This window comes from Schistocerca piceifrons, chromosome 2, assembly GCF_021461385.2.
Source record: "Schistocerca piceifrons isolate TAMUIC-IGC-003096 chromosome 2, iqSchPice1.1, whole genome shotgun sequence".
In the NCBI taxonomy this organism is placed as follows: domain Eukaryota; kingdom Metazoa; phylum Arthropoda; class Insecta; order Orthoptera; family Acrididae; genus Schistocerca; species Schistocerca piceifrons.
In genome coordinates this window covers 648,889,311-648,913,755 of record NC_060139.1, presented here as the reverse complement: position 1 = coordinate 648,913,755, position 24,445 = coordinate 648,889,311, and the positions used below count along the sequence as shown (strand labels likewise).

Sequence of the window (24,445 nt, the reverse complement as noted above, 5' to 3'; positions counted from 1 at the left end):
AATCCACCGGTTAGTCCATCAACCTTTAGGGGTAAAACCCAATGGGACTCGGGGCAAGTAAGGCTAGCAACCTGCTTCCCCGGTACTTTAAATATGATGCTGGCAACAATCAGAGCAAAATACCTCGGACCTTTGGAGGTGACGGAGTCTCACCTCTAACTGACAAACCAGGGACTCCTAAGATACGACTTGGCAAACAAATGGTAATGAGATGGGGAGCTATTAATCTCAATGGGGGCTACTCTGGGAAGAAGGTAGAGCTGGCAGAGGCTGCAAGTAAGATGGGGCTGGACGTTCTAGCTGTTAGTGACATTCGGGTAAGGGGTGAGAAAGAAGAGGAAGTGGGAGAATACAAGGTCTACCTGTCAGGAGTCAAAGCAGGAATAGCACAATGGGGTGTAGGGCTTTACATCAGGAAAGAAATGGAACCCAGCGTAGTTGCAATAAGGTACGTAAACGAACGACTGATGTGGATAGATTTGACAGTGTCTAGCAAGAAAATTAGGATTGTGTCAGTATATTCGCATTGTGAAGGGACAGATCAAGGTAAGATGGATAGTTTTAGTGATGTGTTGGCAGAAGAGCCAACACCGTATTGCTAGAGGAGGCCGAAATGCACGCGTTTAAGCTCACGCAGACTGGCGTAAGGTCTGGAACAAGTAAAGTAATTATCCTATCAAGAAAAGAACGTAGTTGCTTGAATACTTAACTTTAATCCATAATTGGAGACCATCGCTCTTGTTGATACATTAATAACAATCTCAATATAAACTGGTAATGGCGCCTTGCTAGGTCGTAGCAAATGACGTAGCTGAAGGCTATGCTAACTATCGTCTCGGCAAATGAGAGCGTAATTTGTCAGTGAACCATTGCTAGCAAAGTCAGCTGTACAACTGGGGCGAGTGCTAGTAAGAATCTCCAGACCTGCCGTGTGGCGGCGCTCGGTCTGCAATCACTGACAGTGGCGACACGCGGGTCCGACGTATACTAACGGACCGCGGTCGATTTAAAGGCTACCACCTAGCAAGTGTCGTGTATGGCGGCGACACCACAGTTTTTATGAGGCACTCACTGATGTAGTTGTTAGAGTAAAGGACAAGGACAGTGTTCTGCTCATGGGTGATTTTAACGCCAGGATTGGAAATCGAACAGAAGGGTATGAAAAGGTTATGGGTAAATCTGGAGAGGATATGGAGGCCAACAGGAACGGGAAACAACTCTTGGACTTCTGTGCTAGTATGGGTTTAGTAATCACAAACTCCTTTTTTCAACATAAGAACATTCACCGGTATACTTGGTAAGGCAGGGGAACCAGATCTGTCATTGACTATATAATAACAGATCAGGAATTCAGGAAGGCTGTGAGGGACACACGTGTATTCAGGGGATTCTTTGATGACACTGATCATTATTTAATCTGCAGTGAAATTGGGATTGTGAGGCCGAAAGTGCAGGAGGTCAGGTCCATATGTAGGAGGATAAGAGTGGAGAAACTTCAGGATAAGGAAATCAGACACAAGTACATAACAGCGATCTCAGAAAGGTACCAGTTAGTTGAATGTAGTCAATTACAGTCATTAGAAAAGGAATGGACAAGGTACAGGGACACAGTACTAGAAGTGGCTAAAGAATGTCTTGGAACAGTAGTGTGTAAAAGTAGGATGAAGCAAACAGCTTGGTGGAATGACACAGTCAAGGCAGCCTGTAAAAGGAAAAAGAAGGCGTATCAAAAATGGCTACATACTAGAACTCAGGTAGATAGAGAAAGTTATGTTGAAGAAAGAAACAAAGCCAAACAGATAATTGTAGCATCCAAGAAGAAATCTTGGGAAGACTTTGGAAATAGGTTGGAGACTATGGGTCAAATTGCTGGAAAACCATTCTGGAGTGTAATTAGCAGTCTTCGAAAGGGAGGTAAGAAGGAAATGACAAGTATTTTGGACAGGTCAGGAAAACTGCTGGTGAATCCTGTGGTTGCCTTGGGCAGATGGAGGAAATATTGTGAAGAGTTGCTCAATGTAGGTGAAAATACGATCAGTAATGTTTCAGATTTCGTGGTAGAATGGGATAGGAATGATGATGGAAATAGGATCACATTTGAGGAAGTGGAGAAAATGGTCAATAGATTGCAGTGCAATGAAGCAGCTGGGGTGGATGAAATTAAGTCGGAACTCATCAAATACAGTGGAATGTCAGGTCTTAAATGGCTACACAGGATAATTGAAATGGCCTGGGAGTCGGGACAGGTTCCATCAGACTGAACAAAAGCAGTAATCACACCAATCTTTAAACATGGAAACAAAAGATTGTAACAACTACAGAGGTATCTCTTTGATCAGCGTTGTGGGTAAAATCTTCTCAGGTATTGTTGAAAGGAAAGTGCGAGTATTAGTTGAGGACCAATTGGATGAAAATCATTGTGGGTTTAGGCCTGTTGGAGGTTGTCAGGACCAGATCTTTAGCTTACGGCAAATAATGGAGAAGTGTTATGAGTGGAACAGGGAATTGTATCTACGCTTTATAGATCTAGAAAAGGCATATGACTGGGTTCCTAGGAGGAAGTTATTGTCTGTTCTACGAGATTATGGAATAGGAGGCAAACTTTTGCAAGCAGTTAAAGGTCTTTACATAGATAATCAAGCAGCAGTTAGAGTTGATGGTAAATTGAGTTCATGGTTCAGAGTAGTTTCAGGGTAAGACAAGGTTGCAACCTGTCTCCACTGTTGTTCATATTATTTATGGATCATATGTTGAAAACAATAGACTGGCTGGGTGAGATTAAGATATGTGAACACAAAATAAGCAGTCTTGCATATGCGGATGACTTAGTTGTGATCGCAGTTTCGATTGAAAGTTTGCAAAGTAATATTTCAGAGCTAGATCAGAAATGTAAGGAATATGGTATGAAGATTAGCATCTCCAAAACGAAAGTAATGTCAGTGGGAAGGAAATATAAACGGATTGAGTGCCAAATAGGAGGAACAAAGCTAGAACAAGTGGACGGTTTCAAGTACTTAGGATGCATAATCTCACAGGATGGCAACATAGTGAAAGAACTGGAAGCGAGGTGTAGCAAAGCTAATGCAGTGAGCGATCAGCTACGATCTACTCTCTTCTGCAAGAAGGAAGTCAGTACCAAGACTAAGTTATCTGTGCACCGTTCAATCTTTCGACCGACTTTGTTGTATGGGAGCGAAAGCTGGGTGGATTAAGGTTACCTTATCAACAAGGTTGAGGTTACGGATATGAAAATAGCTAGGATGATTGCAGGTACTAGTAGATGGGAACAATGGCAGGAGGGCGTCCACAATGAGGAAATCAAAGAAAAACTGGGAACGAACTCTATAGATGTAGCAGTCAGGGCGAACAGGCTTAGATGGTGGGGTCATGTTACACGCATGGGAGAAGCAAGGTTACCCAAGAGACTCATGGGTTCAGCAGTAGAGGGTAAGAGGAGTCGGGGCAGACCAAGGAGAAGGTACCTGGATTCGGTTAAGAATGATATTGAAGTAATAGGTTTAACATCAGAAGAGGCACCAATGTTAGCACTGAATAGGGGATCATGGAGGAATTTTATAAGGGGGACTCTAGACTGAACGCTGAAAGGCATAATCAGTCTTAAATTATGATGATGATGATGATTTGGCTCATGAGGTTCATGCCATGTTACAAAGTTTGTTACCCCAATGGCGATGGTGTGTTCCAAGACTACAGGACCCCTGTTCACAGAACTGGTTTGGTCCAGGACTGGCTTTGTAAGCACGACGAAGAACTGCCGCATCTCTCATTGGCGCCATGGTCAACAGATCTCCGTATTATTGTTCCTTTGTGCTCTACTTTGGAGAGAATGGCGCGTGGTCACCATCCACCATCATTGATAACAGAACCTGCCGCTGTTTTGCAGGAAAAACCATACAGAAATTGCATTTATCCCTTCCGAGACGACTGGAAGCTGCTTTGAGTCTAGAAATGTTTCCTATACCGTGTTAGGCACGGTAATGCTTTCTGGTTGTGGTATTTCCACATTTGTCCAGTCCCTGTAAGCCGTTGCTAATATTTATCAGAGCTGTGGAAGACAATAAAAAACTCGTCTTTTTCGGTTTATCAAACAGACGATTCACCTTCATAAAATAGTGTCCTCCAGATGTACGTTCTCAGAAATGTCTTCCTCAAATAAAGGCCGTTTTTTTGTCAACACTAGTCTTCTCTTGACCGAGAATGTCCTCTTTGTCCTTTGTCTGGGCTAGTCTGCTTTTTAAATGCTGCTTGCTTCGTTCGTCATGGGCTGTATTGCTTCCAAAGAAGCAAAATTCCTTCACTTTGTCCATTACAGTGATTCCAAATTTGGTGTTAAGTTTATCGCTTTTGTGATTTCTTCTTCTCATTTTCCCCTCAGTCCATATTCTGTGCTCATTACATGTGTTCATTCCGTTCAGTACGTCCTGTAATTCTTTCCGACTCTCAGTGCAAGGTTATCAATGTGTATTAGTAAACAGCTGAAACAACCACCCAACATAGTTACGTCACACACCGCCATGAAACACTCTGCAATTCGAAGCCGTCTTGCGACAGAGGGTTGCAACTTGCGTCAGCGAAACGGGAAAAGTCGACTGAATAACATGCATGACATGCAGTGCCTCACCTGATGTTGAGAACAATAAACAATTCGTAAACATCACTTTTCAGCACTGCTCCGTAGCTGACAAGAGCCGGACGGCAGTCTGGAGCACTGCTTCGCCCCCCTCGGCAGGTGACTACCAGCAGCGCGCGCTGCTGCTGTTGCAGACCTGCTGGGGCAGGGGGCGCTGCTGGTGGGCGTGGCTTGCTCCGGCTGCAGTGGCGTGGCCGCCGCCGCCTGCATCACGGCCGCCGTCGCCGTCAGCGGCGCCATCTCCACGGGGCCCCTGGCCGCCATTATAGACCTCAGCCCCAGCTACTGCGGTATGTACCCACCAGCGGGGCAGCCACCGCTGCTGCCTGAAGCGGATGTAAAGCGAACTGAATTTCTCGCCAGAGTCGCAGGTTCATTACAAACGAAACCATCTACGTAATGATCTGATGTAAGATAGACATCAAGCACAATCTTGCAACATATGAGGAAGAAATGTTTATTAATCGAAACCCTCAGCTGCCAACAGGTGTTGATATACCTCAATGTGGACAGCTGAAAATGTGTGCCCCGACCGGGAATCGACCCGGGATCTCCTGCTTACATGGCAGACGCTCTATCCATCTGAGCCACCGAGGGCACAGAGGATAGTGCGACTGCAGTTACTTGTCCCTGGACGGTTCCCGTGAGACCCACATTCCCAACTGTTCACAGCCCATATTCGTAATGTTCCTAAAGGATATTTGCCCATCCACTCATTACTCGCGCCAACTAAGGTGACGATTCCCGTAAGAGTTCGAGCAAAGTGTGCGCATTCGCACAGGAGGTCAATTCCCGGGCAGCCTTTAACTATATAAAGATAGTAACTGTTCCGAAAGAACAGATACCAATTATGACCACGCAGTTTCTGTAGAAAGAAATAATTAATCAAAGCCCTCAGCTGCCAACCGGTGTCTTCACCTTAGTTGGCGCGAGTAATGAGTGAATGGGCAAATATCCTTTAGGTACATTATGAATGTAGGTTGTGGACTGTTGGGAATGTGGGTCTCACGGGAAACGTGCAAAGGATAAGTCCCTGCAGTCGCGCTATCCTCTGTGCCCTCGGTGGCTCAGATGGATAGACCGTCGCCGGCCGGCGTGGCCGAGCGGTTCTAGGCCCTACAGTCTGGAACCGCGCGACCGCTAAGGTTCGAATCCTCCGTCGGGCATGGATGTGTGTGATGTCCTTAGGTTAGTTAGGTTTAAGTAGTTCTAAGTTCTAGGGGACTGATGACCTCAGATGTTAAGTCCCATAGTGCTTAGGGCCATTTGAACCATTTTTTTGAACCTGTATCGGTGAGTCCGGAACTGGTTGTGCCCGTGGTTGGTTGTAGACTGGAACATTTTTAAAACAAAACAAGGGCAGATAACCAAACGAAAAGAGGCAACACAAAACACTAATTCCAAGGTTATGACTCCCTTAAATTTAACACCCTTAACAGACAGAAAACCTCAAATAAATGACTTGGAAAATTATTCACTTCTTACAGTTCATAATTTGAAATTTTTACAGGCAACCCTCCCACTAACGAACATAAATTCAGGAGAAGTTAACGGCCTGCCAAACCAAGAACATTAAAACTATAATACAAGACACGGAGGTGACTGCCCCTTCAAATGGAGACCACAGTATAAATCACAAGATGCTTAAGTACTTTAGAAACCCACTGTCTTAATACAAAACATGGCCTGCGCACTGTGCTGGAATGACTCACACTACTCACGCTTTGTACTCTCGTCACTGGGCAGTGTTTTATGCTCTGAACACCGCTATTCAGTAAATATTTCTACCAGAACTAAGAGTGGATTCCTTATTTCCGCCTCAGCGGGGATAATCAGTCACACACTGTTTCCGGCTGTGAACACAAATTACGGCCAGATTGATCTCTAATGCCACTTCAAAGGAAATAGCGGGTGCCCATCGTTAGTAGCAGCAAGCGACGAGACTCCACATAGAGTACATAGGCATCCAGCATCAAGTTGTACTATATACACTCTTGCTAGTACATTAGAGTCCATCACCACCAGTCAGGCGCCGACACACTTCTCAAATCGTAACACAGCGCCGCGAGGAACCAACGCTCCACGTAACGGTCACTGCGAGACTCCACAACATAACCTATGCCCATACCACGGGCAAGCACGACCTCTAGCGCCCCGGAGCGGAAAACCAAGACCACATCGCCGGAAGCGCCGCGCGTAAGTAGTGGCCAAAGGAGGAAAACCAAAGAGAAAACACGCATGCTAAAACGACCTGAATTGCTGTCCCGACTTGATAGAGAATCATTGGCGCCAGCGTTTCCCCCACGGCTCACACTCATCTTTTAGAGGATGAAAAATGGCCGTTTATGAACAGCATCCTCCAAGATACTGGACTTGTATTCAGTGGCTTAAAACGAGTAGCCCCGTGACCCATTTTTTTTTTTTTTTTGTGGTTTTAGGGCGCAAAACTTCTATGGTCATTAGCGCCCAGCCCGTGACGTAGAAAACAGGAAAAAAACGAAATTTAAAATCAGCAGCAATGGGAACAAAGTCATAAAATTTGAGAAACTAAAGGCAGAAGGAATGCTTAAAAATCCACTATAGAAAGGGGTTGGTTGTCCCCCAAAAAAAAGGCTTCAAATGACTGACGTCATTTCACTGTCACTAATAAACTGTAGAACGCGGTCAGCTGAGCGCGTGTCATCTGCTAAAATCGACGATAGATCAGGCGATAGCTGTAGACGGGAGCGTAACGGATTAAAATAGGGGCATTCAAATAAAAGGTGTCTGACCGTCCACGGCTGAGAGCAGTGGGGACAGAGTGGGGGAGGATCACCGCTTAAAAGATGTCGATGACTAAAAAGACAGTGCCCTATCCGGAGTCTAGCTAAAATTACCTCCTCCCGACGATGCGATCGGGAGGAAGAGGTCCATGCGCAAGGAAGGGCTTTCACTTCCCGCAATTTATTATGGGGAAGTGTTGACCAATGCCCATGCCATAAATGAGCAACTTGGCGACATAAACCGCTCCGTAGATCGGTAAACGGAAGAGACTGAATAGCTGGCCGAGGAAGAGAGACTGCAGCCTTGGCCGCTATATCGGCCGCCTCATTTCCACAGATACCAGCGTGTCCTGGGAGCCAGAGGAACGCCACTGAGACGCCCCCCAGGTGGAGCAAGCGCAGACAGTCCTGAATCCGGTGGACCAGAGGGTGCACAGGGTAAAGAGCTTGGAGACTTAGGAGAGAGCTGAGAGAATCTGAGCAGATTACGTACTGTATCCGCTGATGGCGGCGGATGTAGTGGACAGCCTGGAGAATAGCGTAAAGCTCCGCAGTATAAACCGAACACTGGTCGGGAAGCCGAAAGTGATTTGGGGTGTCGCCAACAATATAGGCACTCCCTACACCTAACGATGTTTTCGAGCCATCGGTGTAAATAAATGTGGCTTCCGTCATTGGTGCACATAGAGCAGCAAATGCCCGACGGTAAACAAGTGTAGGGGTACCATCCTTGGGAAATTGACATAGGTCTCTGAACAAGTCGATCCGGGGACGGAGCCAAGGCGGTGCTGTACCCCAAGTTGTCAAGAAGGTTTGAGGAAAGCGGAAGGAAAGAGAATGGAGCAGTTGACGGAAGCGGACTCCCGGGGGTAGTAGGGAGGAGGAGCGGCCTGCATACCCGACATCAAGGGAGGCGTCGAAAAAAAGGTCATGGGCTGGATTAGCAGGCATGGAAGACAAATGGCTAGCATAACGACTCAGAAGGACTGCCCGCCGATTGGATAGCGGAGGTTCAGCAGTCTCAGCATAAAGGCTTTCCACAGGGCTGGTGTAAAAAGCTCCAGACACTAAACGTAATCCACGGTGGTGGATAGAGTCGAGACGCCGAAGAATAGACGGCCGAGCAGAGGAGTAGACTATGCTTCCATAATCCAATTTCGAGCGCACTAAGGCGCGATAGAGGCGGAGAAGGACCACTCGGTCCGCTCCCCAAGAGGTGCCATTCAGGACATGGAGGGTGTTAAGGGAACGCAGACACCGAGCCGAAAGATAGGAAACGTGGGAGGACCAGCACAGTTTTCTGTCAAACATAAGACCCAAGAATTTAGCGACGTCGGAGAACGGAAGGTTGACAGGACCTAGATGTAAGGAGGGCGGAAGAAACTCCTTACGTCGCCAAAAATTAACACAAACGGTCTTACTGGGTGAGAAACGGAAGCCGGTTTCGATGCTCCACGAGTGGAGGCGATCGAGACATCCTTGAAGACGTCTTTCAAGAAGGCTGGTCCGTTGAGAGCTGTAGTAGATCGCAAAATCGTCCACAAAGAGGGAGCCCGAGACATCAGGAAGGAGACAATCCATAATTGGATTAATGGCAATGGCAAACAGTACAACACTCAGCACGGAGCCCTGGGGTACCCCGTTTTCTTGGGAGAAAATACGGGATAGAGTAGTGTTCACCCGCACCCTAAATGTGCGCTCTGCCATAAATTCGCGAAGAAAAAGGGGCAGCCGGCCTCGAAAGCCCCAAGAGAACAGTGTGCGGAGGATGCCTGTCCTCCAACAGGTATCGTATGCTCTCTCCAGATCAAAAAATATTGCTACCGTTTGGCGTTTCCGGAGGAAATTGTTCATGATAAAAGTGGAGAGAGCAACAAGATGGTCAACGGCAGAACGATGTTGTCGAAATCCGCATTGGGCTGGTGTTAAAAGACTGCGGGATTCCAGCCACCAAGCTAAACGGTAATTCACCATACGCTCCAAAACCTTACAGACACTACTCGTGAGAGAAATGGGGCGATAGCTAGAGGGGAGATGTTTGTCCTTTCCAGGTTTCGGAACGGGAACGACAATAGCTTCCCGCCATCGCCTGGGAAAGGTACTGTCGGTCCAAATTCGATTATAAAGGCGAAGGAGGTAGCGCAGGCTATGGGTTGATAAATGCAGCAACATTTGGACATGGATACCATCCGGTCCTGGGGCGGAGGAGCGAGAAGAAGAGAGTGCATGTTGGAGTTCGCGCATGGAGAAAACAGTATTGTAGCTTTCGCGATTTTGAGAGGAGAAAGCAAGATGTCGCACTTCCGCTGCACGTTTCTTCGGGAGAAACGCTGGCGGGTAATTTGAAGAGCTCGAAATCTCAGCAAAGTGCTGACCCAATGAGTTAGAAATTGCGACGGGGTCCACTAAGGTATCATGCGCGACAGTGAGCCCAGAGACCGGGGAGAAACTAGGCGCGCCTGAGAACCGTCGAAGCCGACTCCAAACTTCCGAGGAGGGAGTGAAGGTGTTAAATGAGCTAATAAAGAATTGCCAGCTTGCCTTCTTGCTATCGCGGATGACGCGACGGCATCGCGCACGGAGCTGCTTATATCGGATACAGTTGGCCAAAGTTGGATGGTGACGGAAAATGCGAAGAGCACGTCGCCGCTCACGTATTGCGTCACGGCATGCCTCGTTCCACCAAGGAACTGGGGGGCGCCGGGGCAATTCGGAGGTGCGTGGTATTGAACGTTCCGCAGCTGTGAGAATAACGTCGGTAAAATGTGTGACCTCATCGTCGACGCTGGGAAGGCGACGGTCATCGAATGTCGCTAGAGACGAAAAAAGTGTCCAATCGGCTTGGGCAAACTTCCAGCGTCGCGAGCGCAGATATGGCAGTTGAGGCTGCAGTCGAAGGACACATGGAAAGTGGTCACTCGAGTGTGTATCATCAAGGGCGAACCATTCGAAGCGCCGGGCTAGCGGAACAGTACCGACCGCAAGGTCCAAATGAGATAAATTTGCCGTGGAGGCAGACAAAAACGTGGGGACCCCAGTGTTGAGGCAGACTAGATCCGCTTGGTGGAAGACGTCTAGCAATAGTGAGCCACGTGGACAAGGATGTGGAGATCCCCAAAGCGGGTGGTGGGCATTGAAGTCCCCAACCAGCAAATAGGGGGGTGGAAGCTGATCAAGAAGATGAAGGAGATCAGCTCGTGCCAGTGGTGTAGACGATGGAATGTATACCGTACATAGAGAGAACGTGTATCCAGAAAGGGAAAGACGGACGGCGACAGCTTGGAAGGAACTGTTTAAGGGGATTGGGTGATAATGGAGAGTATCATGGAGCAGAATCATGAGTCCTCCATGGGCTGGAGTGCCTTCAACAGAGGGGAGGTCATATCGGACGGACTGAAAATGAGGGAGAACAAAGCGGTCATGGGGACGCAGCTTTGTTTCCTGAAGACAGAAGATGACCGGCGAGTAGGATCGTAAGAGGATCGACAACTCATCCCGATTGGCGCGAATGCCGCGGATATTCCAGTGGATAATGGACATAGGGTGAACAGAAAATGGAGAACCGTGACCAAGGGTGCTGTCAACTCAACGACTGCTCAGAGCTTGCGACCGACAGCATGGAATGGCATTCAGTCGAAGGCAGAAGATCCTGATCCATAGGTTGGTCAGGAGCAGCTCCTGCCACCAACGATCGGCCAGTTGACCGGCCACTAGCAGTGCGCCTCGGCGACACGGAAGATGGCCGAGGGCGATTTCCGCCAGGTGGTGCTGTAGTTGGTACACGCCTTGGCGGAGAAGGAGAGGAACTGTGTTTCTTCGTAGCCTTCTTGGAGGTATGATGTTTAGATGAAGGAGGAACCGATGGTTGTGAAGTTGCAGTGCGTAAAACTCTTCACGAGAATGCTCTTTTTTCGAAGACTTGGCGTCTGACTTTTGGGCTCGAGATTTAGCAGAACCCGACGAAGGGTGAGCCATAGAGTGGGCAGGCGAAAGTGGTGAGGTTGAACGGGCGATCTTTGCGCTGGCCGATCTGACGACCGTGGTACTAAATGTGAGGTCGCAAGTCTGCGTGGCCGCCTCCTTTGTTGGCCGAGGAGAAGCAAGGACAGTGCTGTATTTTCCTTTCTGAGGCACGGTGGGCTGTCGACTGGCGAGTAACTTTCGAGCAGCAAAGGTCGACACCTTTTCCTTCACTCTTATTTCCTGGATGAGCTTTTCATCCTTAAAAACGGGGCAAGCTCGAGAGGAAGCAGCGTGGTCACCCATACAGTTGATGCAGTGTGGGGATGGAGGTGGACAAGCACCCTCATGGGCATCCTTGCCACACGTAACACATTTGGCCGGATTGGAACAGGACTGGCTGGTGTGATTGAACCGCTGACATCGATAGCAACGCGTAGGGTTTGGGACATAAGGGCGAACGGAAATTATCTCATAGCCTGCTTTGATTTTTGATGGGAGTTGAACTTTGTCAAATGTCAAGAAGACAGTGCGGGTTGGAATGATGTTCGAGTCAACCCTTTTCATAACCCGACGAACAGCGGTGACGCCCTGGTCAGACAGGTAGTGCTGAATTTCTTCGTCAGACAATCCATCGAGGGAGCGTGTATAAACGACTCCACGCTAGGAATTTAAGGGACGGTGCGGTTCCACCCGGACAGGGAAGGTGTGGAGCAGAGAAGTACGCAGCAATTTTTGAGCCTGGAGGGCACTGTGTGTTTCCAACAACAGGGTACCATTCCGTAATCTGGAACAAGACTTTACAGGACCCGCAATTGCGTCGACACCTTTCTGAATAATGAAAGGGTTGACCGTGGGAAAGTCGTGACCTTCGTCAGACCGAGAAACAACAAGGAACTGTGGCAACGATGGAAGAACCGTCTGTGGCTGAGACTCAGTGAACTTACGTTTGTGAGCAGACATAGTGGAAGGTGAGGAAACCATTGCGGAAGAATCCCCCATGATTACCGTCGTCTCCGATGGCGCGCTCCTCCCTTGTGGGGGCCCTCACCGAGGGCACACCCGCCTTAGGTGATTGTTCACACCTCAGGTCACACCTCCCGACAAACGGACGGAGGGACCAATCGGCACTTTCGGAAGGTATCAGCTCGGGTAATCACCCCTCCCTGGGCCTGGCCTTTACCAGGGGGTACGTACGTGTCCTACCTGTCTACCCGGGGCGGGGAATTACGCGTTACCCCGTCACCGGCTACGCATGGAAGTGCGTGGGTCGGCCTTCAGACACGCACAGGGAGGAAGAAAGAGAAAGGGAAAGGAAAGAAGAGGGGGTCTCAAACGCCGCAGCAGAGAAAAGGGCAAAGAGAAGAGGTAAGGAAAGGAGAAGGACAAAGGAAGGAAGAAAACATACAAGCAAGGAAGAAGAAGAATGCGGTACATTTACAAGCGTCCGTCTCCGGACGTAGGCGCAAACCATACTCCCAGAGGGGGAGAAAGTGAAGGAAAGAGCCAGAGGTGAGGGGGGGGGGGGTGAAGACAGGGGATGGGGAAGGATGCGGAAAGGGAAGGTATGCAGCCCGGAAAGGAAGGAAGGCCACATTAGCTCGGGGCCCCGTGCTCGCTACGCACGTATCCACAAAAGAGTTGTGGATCCCCTGGGGGGAGCCCTGTGACCCAGTTCGGTATGCTAACCTTTGCCTAAAGTCAGTTTCTTTTTCTACTGCAGCCTCGGTTCGCCTCGGCTTCCCCCTTAATGACAGTCGTGGTGGAGAAGCAGACTTAGAATTAAGGACAGGAGGGGACTGCGCAACTCTACTTAAATAACGGGTGTCCGGCAAGTAAGAACGAATTTGAATTGTGCGCCATTTTGTCATATGACCGTTGGCAGCCGTGGTTTTTTCGTTTGTTATCTGCGATCCTTCCCATTAGTAGCCTGATAGCTTTTGTCTGGTGAGCATTATTGTTTGATTAATTTCGTTTTGCAGCAGATGAACTGAGCAACGTATTCAGATGATAAAAAGGTATTATGAAAACAGTGAAACCCCGCCGCAACTGTTCGTGATTTCCTTGCGACACTCGGACGTAATGCTCGTCCAACCGGACCATCATTTCGGAATTTGATCCGGAAGTTGGAGACCACGGACTCGGCTTCAAACTTTAAGAAAACAGGACGACAACGTTCTGTTCGAACCCAAGGAAACATTGGTGTCGTGCGTGACAATGTGACCGTAAGCCCCAGAAAATCGGTTCGCTGACGAGCTCAACAATTATATTTATCACCAAGTTCACTGCATGAAATCCTTTCAAAAGATCTGAAAATGTATACGTACAAGACCCAACTTACACAAGAGTTGAAGCCTGCAGGTCATGGAAAGAGACATCAGTTTCCTCAATGGGTCTTGGTTCGACAATCTGAGAACGAGAAATTCAAAAAAGAATAATTTTCTTAGATGAGGCACACTTACACCTTAGTGGGTACGTCCATAAGCAGAACAGTAGAATTTGGGGTATCGAAAATCTGCGAGTGACTGTGGAAGATGAGATGCAACCAGAACCCACGAGTGTGTGGTGTGGGCTCTGGGCAGGAAGAGTGATCGGCCCGTACACTTTTGAAAATGATGAGAACAGCGACCGTTACCGAAACGTGCTTTCTGATCTGGTTTCCCTTCTTATTGATGAAAATGACGATTTTTGGTTTCAAAAAGATGGTGCGGGATGTCGCTCATCTCGTGAAACGATTGCTGTGCTGATGGGAAAGTTTCCTCAAAAAATTATCCTTTTGCGTGCAACGAGGAATGGCCTGCCAGAGCATGCCATCTTATGCCTTTTGACTTCTTATAAGTATATATAAATAATATAATAAAGTATAATAAGTATATATAAATGTAGACTCACATAAAGCCAGTTCGCTTTACTTACGGAGGATCTACAGATATCCAACACATTCAGGTAACTGTAATAGACATATCGGGTAACATGCAAGCAGTATACAAACAAATCAAAGGTTAATAAAACGCCAGCAACTGTTAGCTGGAACGAAGGTAACAGCAGTGTAGATGCCACAAACACACATGCAACCACGAGATCCACACAGACATATAAATACATAAAAATACAAACTATGCAAACAAAGCCAATCTGCAGCCATTTGTGCCGGCCGCTTTGGCCGAGCGGTTCTAGGCGCTTCAGTCCGGAGCCGTGCTGCTGCTACGGTCGCAGGTTCGGATCCTGTCTAGGGCATGGGTGTGTGTGATGTCCTTAGGTTAGTTAGGTGTAAGTAGTTCTAAGTTCTAGGGGATTGGTGACCTCATATGTGAAGTCCCATAGCGCTTAGAGCCATTTGAACCATTTTGCAGCCATCTGTGTTACGTATATTATCAGCAGATGCAGAGTATCCCAAACAAATAGATATAGATTCTACAGGCCCACTGGTAACTAATAAGGACTACCATCAGGACGTACCACCAGACGCAGATAAGAAACATGAACGTGACAAAACCAGTGTAATTGATTATGACGACACTAAGCAAAACCTACATACGTGTCTCTAGGCTCGAGAACAGAGATTTCAAACGGCACTGAGCTTAGTTACACGTCTCACGATTCTCCGAAATGTAAGCCTCCCAACAGACAAACGTGAACTCTGCGATCTCTTGGGAGTAACATGTACACGGAAGAGAGAGAGCTTGATCTAAGAGAAACTCCAAAATTACTTTGTAAGAGCACACAGACGCGTATACCTCAACGCCAAGGAGCTACATTTCAGTGTTTCTCTAACACGAAATCTCCATTCTCAAGATTATACAGTTAAACTGTATGAGGAATTCATTAGTAGGCATCGCACTTGGTAGGTTTCTGGACGAAGCAGGAGCGGATATACTCTGTCTCCGGCAACAATACATGTGTGGTGAAAAAATTACAGGGCTGCCAAAACATTACACGACCGTCGACCGTCACAAGGGCAAAGCACGCAAAGGCTGCAATAGCAGTAACAAACACGACCTTCATGATAACATTACACAGCACTGTTAGTAGCACAAAGCCACAGCCAAACGGTCGCGACACTTCAGTACACACACACAATTCGTACGACATCGAACCGTTTGCAGACCTAAGTAGAGAAGATGCAAAATTTTCCATAGGTCTACTAATACTCTCAGACATTAACGTCCGCTCTACACTCTGCTATGCTGATAGAACAAATACTAGAGAACATGTAATAGTTGACATAAATGAGTGCAACCTCTTTGTATTACGAGGCAAGTACAAGCACCAACACATTGTAGCAACGCTGGAGGAGTCAGTAATGTATGACTAACAAACAAAAACTCGCTAGTACACTAAACAAAATGGGAAGTACTGGACGAAGCAACATACAGACACGTACATGGACACACACACCACGACCTCACAACATCAGGGATTACGTCTAGGTAGGGAAAATTGGCAGAAAATCAGAGTCACAGAGAAGATTTTCCACTACACGATATCCGAGGTAGCAGAGACTACAACACCCATGTTCAAATAGACTTACCAAAAAATAAAGAGAGAGCGCGCAGTCAGGAGCCATTCCGCGAGCAAAAGCCGGACGGAACATAAACTACCATGGTCTGCAGAGTTGACAAGACTACGAAAGATTCACATGATAAAAGAAGATACTACCAAAGAGCCGATACAGCAAAAGAGCGAAAACTCGGACTTCAGCTGTACAGTGACGAGAAACAAAAATACAAAAAAGAACTAAACATAACAAGACAAAACCATTGCGACTACTTTGTTGAAACACAAATAGAGGACAACGTATGGTGGGGGAGGGGGCGTTTAAGTTACAGACAGAAAGAGTGAAGACCCCAACATTTCTGTCAACATTAAGAAAGGCAGTCAGTTTGACGTCACAGGGCTGGAGATGCTCGGCAGAGTTTCTGCTCAGCTAGCTGCTTCCTGATGAAGAAACACACGATCAACACCACCATGCGGCCTGGAAGTGACCAGATGAGCAATGTTTACGAAAGTGTTAGTGTTACCATCCCTTTCGCCCGTGAAGTAGGACTAGCGATAGACAGACTAAAAAAAGTAGAAAAGCGCTCAGCCCACACGAAATACTTTCTGGAACTCTTAAAAATACTGTCACACAGTTCACTCAGTTTGTGGTGGACATGCCAAACGACGCCTTACAGCAAGTAAGAGTCTCTGCTTTTTGGTAAACAGACAACGTGGTCATTGTTAAGAAGTCAGAGGACAGGGTCCCAACGACCCCAAAACATACAGGCCAGTCTGCCTCCTAAGAACATTGGCTAACGTACAAGAGTGACTTCTTTGTAATCGACTACGATCTCACAGGCAACTCTTTGGCCACAGCAGTGTTGTTTTACGGAAAAAAGATCAATAACTGAGGCAGTCAACCGCGCATTAGAAACAATACAAACGATAAACGATAAATATGCAGTTGCAACTTCAATCGACATCACACTTTTGGTGGTCTGCGTTGTTAGTTAGGCTGAGGGAGATGCAATTACCAACTGCCCTGTACGTATAACAGCTTACTAAATTATTGCCACCAGAAATTAGTCAAGAAAATACCGAAAGGACGCACGCAAGGCTCAACCTGTGGACCAGCATTTTGAGACATTGCTGTGGAGCCAGTCTTAAACAGCTTGGATGCGGATGACTGAATGAACGGGGTAGTCGCTTATTCAGAAGATTTATTAGTTGTTATATCAGAAAACTCACCAATACACCTAGAAAACAAAACTACATAACTTTCATAAGTAATTGGTGTAGCAACAAACTCAGAATAGCTGCATACAAAACAATATATCTATTACTCAAAGGGGCACTGAAACGGAACACAATTATTAAACTGGATAGCGTTAAAATAAAAATGAAACAAATGACGCGATATTTAGGAATACATAATAACGAACGACTTACTTTCAATGTGCATATCAGACTGAGAGTAGAAGTGGCGAAACTAATGCACCAGCTTGCAAGGCTAAAGTCACACAATACAGACTACGTTTGGGGACGCTACGAACGTATCACACAGCTCTCTATGAAGGCATAGTATGCTTTGCAGAAAGTGCCTGGGCGTACTGTGTGTGTCTTGTGACCTTTAGAAACAAAGAGCAGAGGCCAGATGACCATACTACTGAGAATGTAGGGTGCTTTTGGCACCACATCAATAAAAGCCTTTGGTGGTTCTGGGGACTTGCCTCATTGACGTCGCTATCCGCCACATAGAAGCGGCTTACTGGCTGAAGAGAGGTGGCACGACAATGTTCGAGAAATAACTGGGGGAAATATCACATATATGTGTCAATTGAACAGTTAGCGCCTTAACATATGGCAAAGGGACTGGGGAACGACCGACAAAGACCGTCGCATTTTCTCCTTCTCCAGAGCACGGGAACGGCTGAAGCTGAAGCATCCGGATCCAAGCTGCTGCATGGTCCACTGTTTGATCGGCCGCGGCCCGTACGCAGCACATTTGAACCGCACAGGCCCTAGGCAGAGCGCTACATGCACATGTGAGAAATGGGTCTCCTGAACGCGCGGCGTTACACTGCAACACACTTACAAAAGTACGACCTGAGACAGAATATAGTGACATCAAAGACATAGACAAACGGTGTGCTCTAGGCAGTATCTCTGACATGATTTCAAGAACACTGCATGACGTCTTCAGACCGGTAATCCATACGGCAGATCAAACAGACAGACGACGACGGGATCGAGACACTGTCATAGAAACTGATGTAGATGCAGATACAGAAAATGACAAACACAACAACGACGACAACATTTGATACATACTCATAACACAAGGAGTTGAGTTGGATTCGATTGATTTGGGGAGGAGACAAAACTGCGAGGTCATCGGTCTCATCGGATTCGGGTAGGATGGCGAAGGAAGTCGGCCGTGCCCTGTCAAAGGAACCCTTCTGGCATTTGCCTGAAGCGATTTAGGGAATCACGGGAAACCTAAGTGAGGATAGCCGGACGCGGGATTGAAACGTCGGCAGTCATGGGCTGTGCGGCTGGTCCCGGCGGAGGTTCGAGTCCTCTCTCGGGCATGGGTGTGTGTGTTTGTCCTTAGGATAATTTAGCTTAAGTAGTGTGTAAGCTTAGGGACTGATGACCTTAGCAGTTAAGTCCCATAAGATTTCACACACATTTGAACATTTTTTTTTTGAACCGTCGCCCTTCCGAATGCGAGTCCAGTGTGCTAACCACTGCGCCACACGCAAGCAGTACGACACCTGAAGTAGATAAATAAGGTAATTATAAGCAAAGCAGACATAGCATGCGACTGGTTCGTGTATCTAAGCTTCTCTTGAAGAAGAATCTAAAGGAAAATGACTAATATAGGAATAGACACTCATTACTTCTAATGAATACGCCGTACGGGGATGTGAGGCTCGAAGTTCCGAGGCTTCCCTCACGCCTGTGGCACTAGTCAGGGGAAACACCATCATGCGCACAATCATACAACATAAAATCACATGTACAAACATATAGAATTACGTATAGATATACTATTACAAATAGTGCAATGGGCATGCCCTACAGCAGCAATTGAAAGATGTAATAAGTAGTACTACTTCTTAGATAGCTGAAACAAATACACACAGTCATGCATAGCAAAATAAGACAATTTTGTATTCTTCATCAGGTGCGACGGGTTCGACGTTTCTGCCGAGGTCCTTCCACCAGGAATAGCAACAACATGAACCAGAATTTATATGTTACATTTTGCTTTAACTCTAAAAGAAAATTTGCAGATAATTTCTTTCCTATCTTTCTATTATTTTCTTCTTAACTACCAACATTTATTATTTTAACACTCCGTTTCCTGTAACTAATTTAGTTTTCTTTGTAGCTCATTGCTATTACCCTTCTTTTATTGCAGAAAATATATATATATATATATATATATATATATATATATATATATATAAAGGGTTGGAGCTTTAATAGTGGCAGCTATTTATTTACAGCTCGTAAAAAATAGATACGTGTTTCAAAGTTTTACTGACCTTCAGAGTAGTCACCATTATTGTATATAATCCGTTGCCAGCTATGTGGAAGTCCTAGGATACTCTTAGCAGTGCCAGTTGTGTTGGCAGTTCGAGCGCCGCGGTCTATTTCCCGATGAATTTGTAGCAGTTCTGAAGCGAATGCCGTGAAGTGTTTCCTTCAGTTTAGAAATTGAGTTGAACTCACGATGGCTTTAGACAGGGGGGGGGGGGGGGGTGCAGTAGGTGGTATAGCACTTATCAGTCAAACAAATCAGTTACATCTTGCACTGTACGTGCTTGAGCATCGTCCTGCAAAATGATGGTCAGGTCCTGCAAAAAGTGTCATCACTTCTGTCTCTGCTGTTCATTTTTGGAATACAACCTATGACCAGCTTAGAGAGAGAAGTGATGACAATTTCTGCAGGACCTGACCATTTTGCAGGACAATGCCCAAGCAAAGCTGTTACTGATGTGATTGACTGATGGTGCTGCTAAGTGCTCCCTCACTTAAACCCTCGCGAGTTCAACTCGATCTCTAAACTGAAGAAAACACATCACGGCTTCAGAACTGCTACAAATTCGTCGGGCAATAGAAGGCGCCTCTCGAACTGTCAACACAACTGGCACTGCTAAGAGTGTCCAACGACTTCCACATCGCTGGCAACGGTTTTTACACAATGCTGGTGACTACTTTGAAGGTCAGTAAAGCTTTGAAACACGTATATTTTGTACGAGCTGTAAACAAATATTTGCCACTTCCTGGCAGATTAAAACTGTGTGCCCGACCGAGACTCGAACTCGGGACCTTTGCCTTTCGCGGGCAAGTGCTCTACCAACTGAGCTACCGAAGCACGACTCACGCCCGGTACTCACAGCTTTACTTCTGCCAGTACCTCGTCTCCTACCTTCCAAACTTTACAGAAGCTCTCCTGCGAACCTTGCAGAACTAGCACTCCTGAAAGAAAGGATATTGCGGAGACATGGCTTAGCCACAGCCTGGGGGATGTTTCCAGAATGAGATTTTCACTCTGCAGCGGAGTGTGCGCTGATATGAAACTTCCTGGCAGATTAAAACTGTGTGCCCGACCGAGACTCGAACTCGGGACCTTTGCCTTTCGCGGGCAAGTGCTCTACCAACTGAGCTACCGAAGCACGACTCACGCCCGGTTGGTAGAGCACTTGCCCGCGAAAGGCAAAGGTCCCGAGTTCGAGTCTCGGTCGGGCACACAGTTTTAATCTGCCAGGAAGTTTCATATCAGCGCACACTCCGCTGCAGAGTGAAAATCTCATTCTGGAAACATCCCCCAGGCTGTGGCTAAGCCATGTCTCCGCAATATCCTTTCTTTCAGGAGTGCTAGTTCTGCAAGGTTCGCAGGAGAGCTTCTGTAAAGTTTGGAAGGTAGGAGACGAGGTACTGGCAGAAGTAAAGCTGTGAGTACCGGGCGTGAGTCGTGCTTCGGTAGCTCAGTTGGTAGAGCACTTGCCCGCGAAAGGCAAAGGTCCCGAGTTCGAGTCTCGGTCGGGCACACAGTTTTAATCTGCCAGGAAGTTTCATATCAGCGCACACTCCGCTGCAGAGTGAAAATCTCATTCTGGAAATATTTGCCACTATTAAAGTTCCAACCCTCGTATTCTCATCTGTAAAAGTTTTCAGAGAGCTTGCTGGGATGAGTGCATCCGCCCTTGCCCCGAAAACCAACCTCTGCCACCGCCAGTAGATTTCTTCATATCTGAATTATTTTAACTACTGAGCATTTACCTCTGTATCGATCTTCAGCGGCTATCTGAGTGTAGGAATAGCAACCTGCTTCATTTAGCTGATTATCTTTGTTGCATGCGCTTAACTGACTGTCAAGAATAATTAATACAGCTATTGATGAATCACCTGCCATCGTTCTTGGCAGTCAGGTAGGGTAATTGCCTAACACTTCTGAAACTGTGTATATTACGCAGGGCTCTGTCTATTATCAGTAGTTCTATGTCGCTTGCACATTGAGATTTGGAAAAATTACTGCTTGCTTTCGCCCGCTTACTACTGTTCCGGGGCTTGTTATTTTGTCCAAGTGTGATATGTGTGTAATGCAAGGCTACGTCTAACTTCAGTTTGCTGGCCACTACCTATGTCTGTTGTGATAAGCAGTGCCTTGCGTCGTTACAGACTTATTTCTGTTGACTGATTTTCTTATTTTAATTATCACCTGTAAAATTAAAATGTGAATCATTCACTAGGGAAAAATGCGACGCGTAATGACCGCGATATGGCCCAGACATTCGTTTTTGTAAACCTCTCTGTCTCGTCATTCCATATGTACATCACTATTCTACAATTCTACATGCAAGTGCTCGGAAGAAATATGACTTTCAAACAATTTCTTGGCCGTTCCACTCCCAAAAAGCACTTAGGAAAAATGAACACTTAAATTTTGCGGCGAGACCTCTGATTTCTCTTATTTTATTAGGATGGTCACTTCTCCTTATGTAAGTCGGAGTCAAATATTTTCGCATTCGCAGAAGAAAGCTACTGATTGACATTTTGCAAAAACATCACGCCGCAACGAAAAAGTCTGTTTTAATGACCACCACCCCATCTCTTGTATCATATCTGTGTCACTCCCTCCCCTTGCATGAGAAGTATGCCTGATACCGTATAAATTGCAATTATTTCGAATATGTATTATGTCATCGTGGACATGGATTGAAAAAAAAAAACATCGCCTTTTTTGGCCGAGGTCACTAACGCGTTGACTGTGTTGCTCGACCCTAAGACAAAAATTTCTAATCCTGCTGCTGGCAGCAATTTTTGTCAGTATTTGGTTGGCACATACAATCAGTCCCATACAAATCACCACCATCGCCGACACCACGCCAGCAAGCACCACCAACATCAGTGAAAAACGCGTGAAGGCAGGCAGCATTGAAGAGGCGTGTGACAAAACGAAAAGTAACCGTGTGACATCCCAAAGAGGTCTTAAAATGTCCCGCAATCAGCGGCCGACACCAAGCCACAATCCGTCTAGTACCACCTCAAAGACCGCAACAGAAACCAGCACCAACAGCAAGCCAGCTGCACCTAATTATGATAATTTAGAATTTAACTTACTTTTAAGTAGGCTAGCGAAAAAAAGAGATACTGCAGACAGCGCAGCAGATGCTACTTAGATTGTGCCATCCAAAGGGAGATTCTCTGTTTTCCAGTAACAGAGCAAACAGACAATCATCCTAAAGACAGAAAATATTCCTGCATCAGCAGAGCCGCTGCTCGATCTCATGCTCCAGGTCTGCCTGCGCAGGTCAGAATCTTTCGACTTTGACAAAATGATATATATATATATATATCATGTAAGAGCACACGGACGAACATATTTTGATTACTCACAGACTTGCAGTAAATGTTTTGTACAGGTAAAACACCCAGAACACAAACAAAAAATGAATATCTTACAAAATAATACAAAAAAACAGTACGACAGTCAGCGCGTAAATCCCTAAAATAGCACAAGACCTGCAGGCAGTCATGTGCTTACAAGAACCTTATAACAGAAACGGGCAACTGATATGTCTACCAGAACATGCTACCACAATAACAGGCAGCAATGACTGTAAGGCTGCAATAGTAATTCTAAATAGTACTTATAACATAATTAAGGTAACACAGTTATGCAATCAACACTTGGTTACCATAGAGATAACTAACGAGAACGTCACATGGGTTATTGCATCCATGTACGCCCAATACAGCCATCAAATACAGCCGTATGCAGACATCAGGGACCTAGTAATGTATGCCAGAGGCAAAAAATTAGTGATAAGTGCTGACATTAATTCCAGATCGACCCTCTGGAACTCAGAACAGATGACAGGACGCATAATCACCGATCTAATACAAGAAACACAATTACGTGTAATGAATACAGAAGGACCTATACCAACATATGCAGGGTTCGATGGTACGAGCAGTAATATCGACTTCACGCTAGCAAATAATGCAGCAATGGCATACTTAACAAACTGAACTGTACACAACATAACCAGTAGTGATCATAATGTCATAACATACACACTAACTCACACTCAGAACACAATGACCAAATCACACACCAGACACTTGCTGTTGCACTAAGCAGACTGGAACAAATTAACGGAAATTATCCAACGACACGATCTAGAAAACATCGATGGAAGTATCGATTATAGAGCACACAAGTTAACACAGGTGATACAACATGCACAAAACACTTCAATACCGACAGCAAAGAACACAAATTGCTCATCAGTACCATGGACCAACGAACTTACGAGACTCAAACAAGACGCAAACGAAAATTATATCAAAGGGCGATAGCAGATAGACTTGAAGCATATATGCATGCACAAGACATATAGACAGACCCTATACAACACGCGTAGACAACAATGGGAGCTTTTTTGTAACAACACAAACAGAGCATAATATATGGGGGAACCATACAAAATACTGACAGAAGATAAAAACCCCACGAGTTCTGGGAACGCTAAGGCAGGATTACGGCACGATGACTAGGGGATGGAGGAATACAGCGGCGTTTCTGCTGTATAAACTGCTCCCTGACGACGTTATCGATACAGACACACACTATCATGCAACACTAAGAAAAAACCTACACACCATACAAAACTGCAACTGTCACCTGTCCTTTTGCGCAAAAAGAGGTTGCGCTAGCAATCTCAGAGCTCAAAAACAAGGAAGCACCTGGACCAGATGGTATCCACTCGGAAACACTGAAAAAACTAGCATCGCAGATCACCCCGTTCCTAACAACGTCACTGAACGATGCCTTACGGCTGGGCGGGGTACCTACAGTATGGAAAACCTCCGAAGCAGTCATTAAGAAATCAGCGGACAGGGATCCTTCAGATCCAAAGACTTGCAGGCCAATATGCCTAATAAACACCCTAGCAAAGATTCAGGAGAAGCTACTGTGTAAGCGACTGCTAACACACAGAGCTCTCAGGGGTATGAGCCAACACCAGTTCGGCTTCAGATCTGGCAGATCAATAGATGCCATCAACCAGGCCCT

The 24,445-nt window shown here is 46.3% G+C and overlaps 1 protein-coding gene across 1 annotated transcript in view; it reads left to right on the top strand.

Moving 5' to 3' along the window:
- LOC124776989 (putative inorganic phosphate cotransporter) overlaps positions 1-24,445 on the top strand; it is a 182,755-nt gene that overhangs the window by 136,285 nt on the left and 22,025 nt on the right. Inside the window, exon 9 of the mRNA XM_047252234.1 lies at positions 4,786-4,941. Coding sequence (XP_047108190.1) covers positions 4,786-4,941 — 156 coding nt within the window. The remainder of the gene's footprint in view (positions 1-4,785; positions 4,942-24,445) is intronic.